A 13,934-nucleotide genomic window follows, 5' to 3' on the forward strand; every position below is an offset into this window, starting at 1 on the left:
ACCCTGTGCCTCATGGGAACAGTCCAGCCCGAACTGCCAAGCCATGTCTTCCCTGGACCGGAAACAAGCATCCTGGAACCGGTTTCGGATTCATAATCCTCATCAGCCAGGCTATCTTGAAACCAGTGGCCAAGTGAGCAAGGGACTCACGTCTGAGCATACCCTGCCACACTTAGGGCGAACAAAGCGATACAAAAGGGGATGATGGACGGAGCGTTTGAGCAAATCAAACACTCACCCCCAGTCAACTGTTCTGGGTTTAATCCATCACCATTCTTTAGCTCACTTGGTCACCCCAGTTCAGACATGGCTATATGCAAATCAGTCTGACCCTGTGCCTCATGGGAACAGTCCAGCCCGAACTGCCAAGCCATGTCTTCCCTGGACCGGAAACAAGCATCCTGGAACCGGTTTCGGATTCATAATCCTCATCAGCCAGGCTATCTTGAAACCAGTGGCCAAGTGAGCAAGGGACTCACGTCTGAGCATACCCTGCCACACTTAGGGCGAACAAAGCGATACAAAAGGGGATGATGGACGGAGCGTTTGAGCAAATCAAACACTCACCCCCAGTCAACTGTTCTGGGTTTAATCCATCACCATTCTTTAGCTCACTTGGTCACCCCAGTTCAGACATGGCTATATGCAAATCAGTCTGACCCTGTGCCTCATGGGAACAGTCCAGCCCGAACTGCCAAGCCATGTCTTCCCTGGACCGGAAACAAGCATCCTGGGACCGGTTTCGGATTCATAATCCTCATCAGCCAGGCTATCTTGAATCCAGTGGCCAAGTGAGCAAGGGACTCACGTCTGAGCATACCCTGCCACACTTAGGGCGAACAAAGCGATACAAAAGGGGATGATGGACGGAGCGTTTGAGCAAATCAAACACTCACCCCCAGTCAACTGATCTGGGTTTAATCCATCACCATTCTTTAGCTCACTTGGTCACCCCAGTTCAGACATGGCTATATGCAAATCAGTCTGACCATGTGCCTCATGGGAACAGTCCAGCCCGAACTGCCGAGCCATGTCTTTCCTGGACCGGAAACAAGCATCCTGGGACCGGTTTCGGATTCATAATCCTCATCAGCCAGGCTATCTTGAATCCAGTGGCCAAGTGAGCAAGGGACTCACGTCTGAGCATACCCTGCCACACTTAGGGCGAACAAAGCGATACAAAAGGGGATGATGGACGGAGGGTTTGAGCAAATCAAACACTCACCCCCAGTCAACTGATCTGGGTTTAATCCATCACCATTCTTTAGCTCACTTGGTCACCCGAGTTCAGACATGGCTATATGCAAATCAGTCTGACCCTGTGCCTCATGGGAATAGTCCAGCCCGAACTGCCAAGCCATGTCTTCCCTGGACCGTAAACAAGCATCCTGGGACCGGTTTCGGATTCATAATCCTCATCAGCCAGGCTATCTTGAATCCAGTGGCCAAGTGAGCAAGGGACTCACGTCTGAGCATACCCTGCCACACTTAGGGCGAACAAATCGATACAAAAGGGGATGATGGACGGAGCGTTTGAGCAAATCAAACACTCGCCCCCAGTCAACTGATCTGGGTTTAATCCATCACCATTCTTTAGCTCACTTGGTCACCCCAGTTCAGACATGGCTATATGCAAATCAGTCTGACCCTGTGCCTCATGGGAACAGTCCAGCCCGAACTGCCAAGCCATTGTCGACGTTTCGAAGCCCAAACTCTAAATAAATGGCATCACCTTCAGGACAGTATTATAAACCATGTCTGTCTTGGGATCATATAGTTTTCGGAGGAATGAGCTCAACAGCCCATGTGAATGTCCAATGGAAAATTCCGGGGAGCGTGGAATTGATCTGCAGATGGCTCACGGAACACGCGCTGAGGATGATATAGCTGTCGCAGGATGGCGAATGTCTGCACTTTAAGAGTAGATACTCTGATTGCGTGCCGGTCGTGTGTTCCGTGAGCCATCTGTAGATCAGTTCCACGAAGCTATATGATCTCTAGCTTATGTTGATCCTATTTGTTCAATGTTCTAGGGACCACTGTCTTTAGTAACTAATTGCTGTGCAGCTGTGACGATTGCTGTCGGCACTGGCACTCTCTGAGCCCACTAGAGTCCCCACCTAGACTCTAAAATAACATGCCAATTGTTGCAGCTGTCCGCTCTGGTGCAGCGCAGCTGGGAATAAACAAGGAGGCCCTGCCCTGGGGCTCTCTAAGCAAATCTGGGCAACTTTACAACTGCCCGCTCTCTCGCAGGACAGCTGGGGAATTAGGGCTGGCACTCTCCGTGCCGTATGAGCCCCACTTTGGGACTCTGTAAACAAAACTGCCCACAAGCCCCACTCCGGGACTTTGCAATGCAAATGTCCCCCGGCCCCACTCCCTGGGGTTCCGTGCAGGCAAATCACCAAGGGGTGCTACCGGAGGCACCAACATTACTTAAGTGTTGCCCCACTCACTGGGGCTATTCGCTCAGGACTTCACTTGGGCTGGGACAGGCACCGGCGGTGTGCTGAGATCGGCCCTGCACTCTGGGCCTCTTCTCCCGGTCTCCGGTCTTCTCACCAGTGCAGCAATACGCGGGGCTTTCTCTGCTCATGAGAGCCCCGCCTGGAATCCGGCCACCCTCTGTAGCTCCCACGTAGGAGGGGTGGGCTCCCGCCTGCCTTCATCCTCTTCTTGTGGCACCAGGGCTCCCAACAGCTTCTCAGAGCCCCGCTCGGGCTGGTCACTCCTGCACATCCACTGCAGGCCCCGCCCATAGTCAGGCAGATGTGCCTGGCTTCCGGGTCTCGACCTGGATGCGACGGTGAATTCTTCTTAAGCTCCATAGTGCGGGGTGGGCACTCGCTTAAAAAATAAAACCCTTAGGCAGGGTGGGCACCCGTCAACAACTCAAAACACGGGGTGGGCACCCGCCAACAACTCCCAACGCGGGGTGGGCACCCGCTGTCATTTAAAAGCTTAAAGTGGAGTAGGCTTCTGCTCGGCTGGCCAAAATGCGGGGGAATCCCCACGTCAGGATTCCCTCAAAAAGGGGCTGCAGCTTCGTGCTGCAAAGCCCACGCTCTTCTTTTGGGGCAAAAGGCTGGACATAGAATCCAGCAATAACACAATCTAGCGCTCCCAGGGCGCTAAGTCCAAGGCAAAGTTCTAGGTCCATAGGGCATGGTTGGGCCCAAGGAGGCCAGCACACAGGACCCTCCAGCAGGGAGGAAAGCCCCTGTGGCAGCTCCTCCTGGGCCCCCAGCAGCAGCAAGCCCCCAGCAAGTCCAGAAACAGCACAAAAACTTGTACTGCATTCCAGGGCTTGGGAGAACCAGCAAAAACTGGTTCAGAGGGGAATAGGAGCACTCTGTTTACCAGGCTCCTCTTCCCCTTTGTCAGTTGGGGGCTCGGTGATCAGACACACCACAGGGGGCGGAGCCAGCATTGTACAGGGCAGGCACAATCCTATTCAGGGTCAGGGGACTACTCCTCCCACTACTCCAAATGTAGATGTCCTATTCAGCCTAGTGCTGACTTACCCTGCCCCTCCTGGAGCCGCACACACCTCCCAACTCCTGTCACTCAAAAGCCAAACATGGAATTCACATCAGGTAGGCAGACACATAGCACACAGAAATGCCAACTACTAAAAGTGGCATTTCTAAAATAGTTATAATAAATCTGCACACACCATTATTACAATTCCAAAAATACTAAACTTGACCACACTGCTCCTCTCATATCAGAAATTACCACTGAAACACTTATCAGAGATTCCCCGATGCATTCCTATGGGAGGGCAGCCCAACAGTATTGAGAAACCAAAATGTCACTACCAGGACATGTCACACACTTAAGATACATGTCCTATCTTTTACCTACAATGCTATAGGGCTAGCTAGAGCCTACCTTAGGGGTGACTAACATGTACAAAAAGGGGGCTCATGGACATGATACACACTTTAGGTGCCACGTCAAAGCAGCAGTAACACTGTGCGCACAGGCCCTGCAGTGGCAGAGGCCTGAGATAGGTTTGCAAGGCTACTTTAGTGGGTGGCGCAATCAGCGCTGCAAGCCCACCAGTAGCGTTTAATTTACCAGCCCTGGGTATATGAGATACCACTTTACAAGGGACTGACAGGTAAATGAAATATGCCAAACAGGTGTAGATCAATCTCAACAAATTTAACACAGAGAGCGCACGCACTTTACACCGGACAGTAGTGCTAAAGTGTCCAGAGTCCTAAAACCAACAAAACCATGTCAGAGAAAAAGCTAGGAGAAAGGCAAAATGACCCTGCAAAAAGGGCTAAGTTCAACACAGAACAATACAGGTCCTTCCTTGAAGGGGCAAATGGATATCTTGACAACCCCGGAGCTCAAAGAGTTTCTAAGAAATGGTGGTGGGACTCTCAATTCAGGAAAAGAAATCTTGGCACACTGTCTGGAAGTCTCTGCCTTCTCTTTATACTAAGGTATTTGACAGAGGTTGTGCAGTCTTGTATTTCAGTTCTGAGATCAGTCTGGGGCAGTTTTGCCCTTTTTTGCATTCCATTCAGACTGGTCACTATAGACTCTTTGTCAAAGTTGTGAGCAGGAAGGTGGGGTAAGCTGAAATCTCCAGTCAGGAGCGTCCATAAGCAAGGGCACAAAAGAAAGCCAACTGCCTCACTTAGGGACGTGTTAACCTATGTGGGGTAGCATTTGCATAGAACAATGGGCCAGGAAAGGTTATCGAGAAACTCCCTCACATTAAAAGCCTCCTTTTCTTTTTTCCTTAATACTACTCAGTCTCACCCAATATTATAGCATTCCTAGAATGCCATCAAGGCGTCCTTTAATATATAGCTGCTGTCTGGGCTCTTTCCAACCCTCCGTTTCCTGTGGCAGTTGGCTACAGTAAAAATACAAAATGGAAACTAGCTTCACATGTACCACACACTCTCCATGCGCTCCCAAACAAGAGTAGTGACCCTAAGATAGAAACAATGCAGGTCCATTGCCAGGTAAAACCAAGCCCCAAAACAAAAAAAACAAAAGCAAATAATTGACTGTTCTAGAAGTCAGGAAATCAGAAGCGTGTTCCATCTGAATAAATATTTACTAAAACATCCATGCAGCATTCAGGTGCCACATAGTTTGGCAAAGGATCCAGTCAAACACAACTGACAGAACCAATTTAAGAATTGGTAGAGTTCAGTAGACAACTCTCCCTGGAAGGAACAGGTAAAAAAGCCTGCCCTACCACTAGAACAGTCCAGCTGCCACTATTGTCAGCAATCTATAGTCTGGTGTATTGATGGTAGTCATACTCAAGCAAAAGAGGGCCAGGCGGTTTGCCCCTTGGGGCCAAAGAGCCCTGCTCCTGGCCTCATTCCAAGTTACAAAAAGTACGTGCACTACAAAAGTACATGCAGTACATGTGTGATCCTCAAAGGTTTTGAGGGGAAGTATTAAAACACGTAAGCTTAATACAGGTAACTCCAGATAGTGAAGCACACTCTCCAGAGCTATGCAGATGACCTTTACCATCCCAACAGATAATATATTTGAAGGAAATGGCCATCTTTTGAGCAATGCCTCCCCTCTCTAGAAGTTTGCTCCACCTGCTCTGCTGGTTTAGGACCTCTATGAGCTTTACCCCTGCTAACTGAAGTAAAGTGCTTTTGCTGCCCTTTTATACATGGTTTCATTGGCTTATTTCTGAATGGCACATTTGACTTGCCATTAAGTCCATAGAATATGGTGTAGAAAGTGCATGCAGGGCTTGAAAGTTAAATGACACTTGTGGACTGCAACACCTATTTTGAACTCCACTACAGTGGCAGTGAAAACATGGCTGACATGTTGCAGTGTAAAGACCTCCCTGTAATATATTAGTAAGTCAACCCTATGTAGGCCTAATAGCTCACAAGGAAGCCTGCATGGTATATAAAAGTGGGACAGATAGGACATTAATATCACCATGTACTTAAAGTGACATGGTCCAAAAGCATTTTCCACTGTGGTAAGTTCAGCTGTCCTATGTAGCATATCAGAATGGCAATTAAAATACTATGGGGCAGATTTACAAGGCCCTTGCGCCACTTTTGCGTCATTTTTAACATTTGAAAAGTGACGCAAAAGTGGCGCATGGGCCTTGTAAATAAGCCCCTATACATTCAACTTGGGAAAGAAACCATCTAGAAAAAGTATGAAACTACTATTTTTGCTTGTTGTATCCAACCAGGGCTTCGTGGTGGTCAGCCTCAAATGATGCCTTTGTCCCAGACTCTTGCTTCCATAGACTATCATTGGCGCCTTGTGCTTTTTTGTGCTATTTCTACTTAAAACTTTCAAAATTCATATCCCGGGTCCCCCCTTTGGATATCTATGGTTTTGATATTATTGTTTTTATTAAATGATACTCTATTTTTCTTTTGCTTGATGTTTTGACCTATATTAATTTACACATTGTCCTAATTTAAGCCTGTCTGCTCTTTCCCAGAGCTACCAGGGGGTGGAGCTTAGGTTAATTTAGTGCATGTGAGGTTTAACCATGACCAGAGTTGTGTTTGTTCTTTCAGGTGTTCAGTCACTCCCTCTAAATATTAATTCAATGTTTAAATTTCTGTTATGTTGTGTTATGTTATTTACAAGGAAACACATTTCATCTGATTTACTATTAGCATTAAATATATAGGACACAAATGTATTAAACTGTTTTGTAGTCTCAAAGCATTTGATTCAGAAAACCACAGGCTTTGTGACTGCAGATCAGCAGACCTCTATGCACACTCAGTGACTCCTTGTGAATCAGAAGGTGGAGGGGATATGAAAGGGATATCCTCTGCTCTCATTTCCAATTTGCAGTCCAATATATCAATGCTTTGTAATTGTATTACAAACAAGTGACAGATTACCTGTCTGTTAAAGAAAGTGGTACTGATTTGCAAAGTGGAGTTGTTCCATGCTAGACTGCTTCTACTCAGTGGGTCACAGCTTATGGCATCCGTTGGAGCAGGTAGTTGTCCAGCGTGTACTGAATGCTCTGCTCAATGCTATTTACAGAATGTATGTTTTATTTTGTAAACCCTACACCAGTACCTTTAGGGGACATGGGCTGGAATAAACTAAATTAGAACATTGGAATCTTGAGAGCTAATTTGAAGAAGACAATGGAGTTGCTACAGGCTTATAATGGCTCGTATAAGCCCAGAGCTTCAACTGTCAATGTTTGTCTTCATATTTCTTTTAATTTAGAGCATTCTATTCTTAGTGGGTATCATGCTCTTATAGTTAAGTTAAGTTAAGTTAAGTATGCTTGTAAAGCGCATGGCTGCCCTAGCAATGGAGCGTCCCAGCGCTAACGGACCGGCAGTCAGAGGGCAGGCGAGGGGATGGCTACTGGACGCAGCCTAAGTATCGACCTTCTGAATGGAGGCAAACAACCAGGTTTTGATGTATTTCCGGAAGTGCCAATGATTTTCAATGGCGCGTGCCTCCAAAGGGATGGAATTCCACAGGGCTGGGGCAAGGGACCTGAAAGATCGGCCCCCCATCCTGCTCTTACCTACTCTGATAGTGCGGGCAAGACGAAGATCAGCAGAGCGTAAGGCCCGGGTAGGGACGTAGGAGGTACAGAGATCCTGCAGTATACGGGGGCCAAGGCCGTGAAGAATTTTGTGGGTGAGACAAAGGATCTTGGAATCAATCCTTTGTTTCACTGGCAGCCAGTGGAGTCTGCGAAGCAGATGAGAGGTATGGCAGTGCTTGGGTAGGGCAAAGAGCATACGGGCCGTCGCGTTCTGGGCCTGCTGGAGTCTCTTGATTACTGCCTTCTTAGCACCCAATAAAAGACCGTTGCAGTAGTCTAGGTGGGAGAGAACCAGGGACTGAACAATAACTTGGCGGGTAGGAGGCTCAAAAGAGCCTAAGATGGGCTTAATACAGCGTAAGCAGCCAAAGCAGGTTCCTGCAACTTTTTTGGCGTGAGATTCAAAGGACAAAGAGTTGTCCATTAAGACTCCTAGGTTTTTAACAGTTTCTTTCGGAGTAGGGGTGAGGTCCATCGCAGGGGGCCACCAGCGATGGTCCCACTTCTGTATGTTGCCTCCCAGCCAGAGCACCTCCGTTTTGGAGGAGTTAAGCTGAAGATGATTATCCGACATCCAGTTGAAGATGGCCAGGACATCTTCTTGGAATTTAGCATGGTCAGGAATGGTGTCCTTAGTCCTTCTGGCTCTGGCTATATCAGTTGTTAAAGGAACTCACCCTCGTCATATCCCCTTGCCTCTGATCCAGCGGAAGCAGTTACGTTTTTACTCCAGCTACTTCCTCATTTATCCTTTTAAGCGTACTGGGCCCTCTACAGTTAGATGGATCATAACATTACCTTTACCACAGGGGAAATGATCCTCTGATGGATCTTTATTTGCTGATAGTAGGGGTATCAATTAGGGTGTCCAAACCACACACATTAGACACCCAATGAGGACCAATAATTGGTGCTAATTTACAAATTTGAGATTAAGTTCAAGTTTATCACCCTCAGGTCCAAGCTATAAAAATACAATATTGCAATGGAAAGACTCAATCTTCAAAAGAAGTTAAGTCTAACCAGGATTATGCACACGAGGAGCTTTGCTACAGCTACACAAAAAAAGAACCATAAATTGATTTTCTGAAAAGATTAGCTGATTTTCCCTACAATACATTTAAAGCTAATAGAATATACAACTTAGTTCAATGAAAGAACATCAGGACCCAAATAGTGGACTCAGGCAATTTAGATAGTTTGGTATTGTATCCATGCAAGTATGCAACTTTTTAGGCATAGCAGTCAAGAATATTACAGCATGTGGTACAAGACTACACATTTAGTCAGAGATTCAAATCCAAAAAGGATACGAGGTTACAGATTCCTACCAACATTAAAGGTGGGAGGATGTTTCAGTCCTCTAACAGCATCAAAAATGTAAAAGCCAAAAAAGTTAAAGATTCAATTTAATTCCTTCTAAGTGTAGAGTCCATAGTCATGGTTATAAAAGGGGAAATAGGACAAATCCAGGAGTTCGGCATAGAAGGATTCCAGATTAAGTGCTCAAGGCAACAGTATCGGCAAAAGGCAGTCCAAAATAGAATATCAAAAAATGGTTAGAAAATCATAGGAAACATTCATCTGTCTCTCACAGAACAGAATAATCAAATGTGATGCATTGCATAGTGTTCCATAAGAAAAATAATAGTGTTGCAAAGTGTTATGAGTAATGGTGATACAAGTGTTCTTGCATTCAGTGAAAATTAAAGGCTTTGCCACTCCCTTGGGGTGTCTTCTTTTATAGTCTCTATGACAACCATGGTGGACAGTCCATTACAAGATTAGTTTACGTATGTAGTCATCAAAATACATTCAGTAGCTCACACATACTTTCCCATGCTGTTCATGAGAATGACTTGCCTTTCAGGGTCTCACAGGTTTGTGAATGGTAACAAATATATAATGTAACTGTCTATGGCATTGGGTTGGAATTGACTTTCCCACCAAGCCATTTGTGAACTTTGAAAGAATGTCCGTTAAAAGTTAAGATGAAACATTAAAAAAACAAATAAAACAACATTTATTAAAATGCCAAAGAACCATCGTGCTTGACAAGGGAAAATTACAGCTTAAAAAAGCACAATTTGAAAAGGCCTTGAATGCATATGTCAGCTTTCAATGAATTCAACTCAATTAGAATCAAATACAATGCATCAAATCATTTCATAATAAGAGAAGAATAAGAAATATTTCACCAATGTATTATTACCCAAAATTGATTTACTTTAGCTATGGCCTACCGCCACAATTTTCAACATCCATACAGGTAATTTATCCCTAAAAATCATTTTACTAAAAGTGTTTCTGAACTTTTATGTCCATTATGGTTTCTACTATCATATTTATGACTCCTTTTACCGTGTTTGTGCACCATATTTTGTTTACAACGCATTTCAATGAAAGGCAACAGAAATGCTAAGCCAAACTATTAGATCATTAGTCATGAAATGAGTAATTAATACTTCATCTTATAAATGAGTTGTTAAAAAAACCATTAATAGGGATCATAACTACTAAGCAAAGTATTTTCTCCTTTTCTAACTCTTTCAAGCACCCTATTACAGTGCTGTTACTTCCCTCATCTATTGCTGTCTTTTCTCTTAAAATTGGTAAATATGTGATGTAATATGTTTTAAAATATTTCTCTTCATCACCTGTGACTCAGTCCATACCATGGGTTTAGGGCCTTTAACAATCAGTATAGACCTCAACAGCAGTCTATATGTCCATAGTATGCATTCTATGAATGTGAACACAGAGATGGTGGTCTGCATCCTCTCAGACATCCATCCCTACCATTTACTGCCATTCTCACTGAGTCACAGAATGAATCTTGCCTCATGTTATTAATGTGGCACAGCTTTATGAGACAACTTGCAAATGGTGGCTTTGTGCTGTAGCTTATTTGTACATTAGTCACAATGCAAAACAGGGGTAAGGTCGCAAAACAGACAGCGTGCAACTGTTTTCTGACCTACCTATATTGTAACCATAATTATCAGACATCATAGAGTGTACACCTGTTTGTTTGTTTCGTATTTGTCATGGAGAATCAATATCAGACAAGACAAGCTTAAACCTTGCTCTACTTTTTCTTATTACAGGGTGCACCTTACTGTTGGTGTGATTTACTTCGAAAGTGAGAAGTTTTATCCTGGTTACTCTGCAGCTTAGAGTACATTTCTTACTTATTTGGAATACACAAGTACATCAAGGCATGATGCTACGAAGTACTCAAATACATTCTATATATACATTTTGAAAAGTATAACGTACATTTCCAAATGGGATATATTTATTAAGTGCATTTTGTTACTTTTTTCATAGATTTCTTTATTCAAAGATCTCCAAAAATGTTTCTTGTTTCTTATTTAGAAACTCCTTTCCCTTCACCCACTCCTCTCCTCTGGAGTCTTTGTTCAAGTTTGAAAAAACTGTCTGAGAATTGAACCTGTAGCAAAAGTGACACTCTCAACTAATCTATTTTTAGCCAAGAGCAGTCAACATTTCAGGACATGTGCTTCATTCTAAACATATTATTTAGGAGCTCAAATATGCAAAATGTTATTTACTAAACAGTATGGGCTGGCTGAAGGTGAACACTTCCACATGGCAACACAGGCTTTTCCCATGTTCTGTTCTTCTTCCCCCTCTTCTTCCCCCTCCTTCCTAGGAAAATGTAGTTAAGAGATTAGTCTTTAAGGAACTCATAGATCTTTTATTTTGATAATACAATATCACTTTCTACATTCCACTGTGATGAAAATTTACTCAATTTTACTGTTTCTGTAACCTTTATATATAATAACTTGTATATACTTATTTGGTTTGGTGTTATTTAAGTGTTAGAAAAAACTTCTTAAAAAACAATACTAAAAAACAAAAAAGAAAGAACATACAGTTCAAATCAGGATCAAACAAAGCCTGCACTCTGAATGTATCCAATATTATTTTTCAGATGTGCTGATAAAAGAATCAAAGTGGACAGAGCTGTTCTTTGGCGAAGGACGTTCCACTCTTTCATTCACCCATCTTAATAAGGATGATGAAGGTTTATACACCTTGAGGATGGTCACCAGAGGAGGTGTAAATGAATACAGTGCATTTATGTTTGTAGCAGGTATGGCTAGATATTCTTAGACATGGAAATTGCTAAAACATTTCAATGTAGATACTGCTATTATGTGTGTTTGTATTAGTTAATTTGTTCTCTTATGCAACTCTCACATTTCACATGCAGTATGCTATATTTTAGTAATACAGCTCTATTGTAGAAAGATGAGAAAGGAAAATAGATTGTCCAGCAATAATAAGTGATGTGGAGAGATACCACAACTATTACCACAAATGCACAAGCACTATCAATTCTTGGAGAAAAAGATTTGCATGTAGTTCTCCAAATACCACATCTGGATTATGAAGATTATTTTCACCGAAATACAGTGCTCTCACAATTTGTTTTCCCTTATGTAGATGCTACAGCACTGGTTGCAGGTGCGCCAGGTGCACCAATGGACGTGGAATGTCACGATGCCAACAAGGATTATGTCATTGTCACTTGGAAACCACCAAATACTGCTAGTGAGAGTCCAGTTATTGGATATTTTATTGACAGGTACTAATTAGCTGATACCTTCCTTACATTGAGTGTTTTTGTTCATTGATATGTATGTTTACTTTTATGAACTTCTAAAGGGAATAGGAGTGCACAATTTGTTTTTTCTGCAACTTTGGAGATTTTAGGGCTAATTTAGAATTTGATGGACAGTACTCGATCTGTAAGGATGGTGAGGACATTACCTCTACCATCCTGAGAGAGTACTCTCTGTTAATTTTAGAAATTACCTCTGGCCCAGAAGCCAACTCTGTACATTGTACATTGTAAAATGGTGGATGACTTTCAGTGGTTCTGATGGTCCTTCATTCAACCTTTTACATGTTTTTGTTTTATTTTTAAACAAAGCCCAAACCATTCATTTGGATCAGACTGGTTTCTTGCCAGACAGGTTGACTAGACATAATCTGCGAAGGACGCACAACTGGTTGATGGAGGTATGTGCACGTGAGGAGCATCATGTCTTTCTCTCCCTAGACGCTGAGATAGAATTTGACACGGTGCAATGGCCCTTTTTAGACAGCGTATTGATAAAGTTTGGGTTTGGTCCGAAGTTCCGGAGGTGGATTACGCTTCTCTATACAGACCCACAGGCGAGGGTTAAGGTCAATGGGGTGCTCTCCGAGAACTTTCCCATGGGGAGGGGGACCCGTCAGGGCTGTCCCCTGTCCCCGCTACTGTTCGCTCCCACCATTGAAATAGTAGCATGCGAAGTACGGCAAGATAGACAGATCACTGGTTTTAGATTCCGCTAGGTTGAAGGTTATGAGGAGAAAATATCGCTTTACGTGGATGATATCCTGCTATATGTGACCTCTCCGGAGGTCTCGATCCCGCGTCTGTTTTCCCTACTGAATCGTTATGGGTCGCGATCTGGATATACCATTAATTGACACAAATCGGTCCTCTACAACCCTGGGGAGGGCAGCTTAGGGCCGGCCTTACCTGAGGCATTGCGGGTGACGACTGAAGGGTTTTTATATTTAGGAATTTACATAACGACTAATAGTTCCATCTCGTACAAAAAAAACATCCGACGAGTTCTTCTGAATTTTAAGGAGGATGAGTGCAGATGGAAGACCCTCCCACTTTCAATGTTAGTATGGGCGGCAATGTGTAAAATGATCACCCTGCCTCGGTTCTTATATGCACTGCAAAACGAATACTTTCCTCTTCCACGTCAGGTTTTTACAGAGATAAACGAGGGGCTTAGAGATTTGCTTTGGCTAGGGAAACAGCCTAGGATAGCGATGGAGACAATACAGAGAAGCCAATATAATGTTGGGATTTCCCTCCCCAACATTGAGGCATATTATTGGGCGGAGCATCTCGATCCGATTAATGACTGGATACGTGCCCCGGCAGATCACCCCACGTATAGACTGGAAAGGGAGAAGTTGGGCCATCGTACATGCTTACATTACTTATATGGAGGGAAAGGGAAAACAGCACTACTGCCAGCGACTAGGGTGACCGTAGAGATATGGGATAGGGCGACACGATGGATCGGCTGACTACACAAACCGTCGACACAAACCCCAATTTGGCAGTGCGCTTGGGTGAGAGAATTGCACAAGCTGAAAAGCTTCAGACGGTGGGACGATATATGCATCTCCGTGTTGGGTGACCTTCAGCGGCGCGCAGCCCTGAAATCCTTCCAGGACTTGAGGGCAGAGTACGGTTTGCACCGCTCTCAATTTTTTAAATATGCACAACTGCGTCATGTGTGGCAGGCGGAGGGGGCGCTTTCGG

The 13,934-nt window shown here is 44.1% G+C and overlaps 1 protein-coding gene across 1 annotated transcript in view; it reads left to right on the plus strand.

Moving 5' to 3' along the window:
* The window catches only part of MYOM2 (myomesin 2), a 724,606-nt gene that overhangs the window by 275,548 nt on the left and 435,124 nt on the right, over positions 1-13,934 (plus strand). The window contains exons 10-11 of the mRNA XM_078647923.1: positions 11,526-11,687; positions 12,041-12,182. Of these exons, the coding sequence (XP_078504049.1) occupies positions 11,526-11,687; positions 12,041-12,182 (304 nt within the window). The remainder of the gene's footprint in view (positions 1-11,525; positions 11,688-12,040; positions 12,183-13,934) is intronic.

The sequence above is a fragment of the Lissotriton helveticus genome, chromosome 6 (genome assembly GCF_964261635.1).
Source record: "Lissotriton helveticus chromosome 6, aLisHel1.1, whole genome shotgun sequence".
Classification (NCBI taxonomy): Eukaryota; Metazoa; Chordata; class Amphibia; order Caudata; family Salamandridae; genus Lissotriton; species Lissotriton helveticus.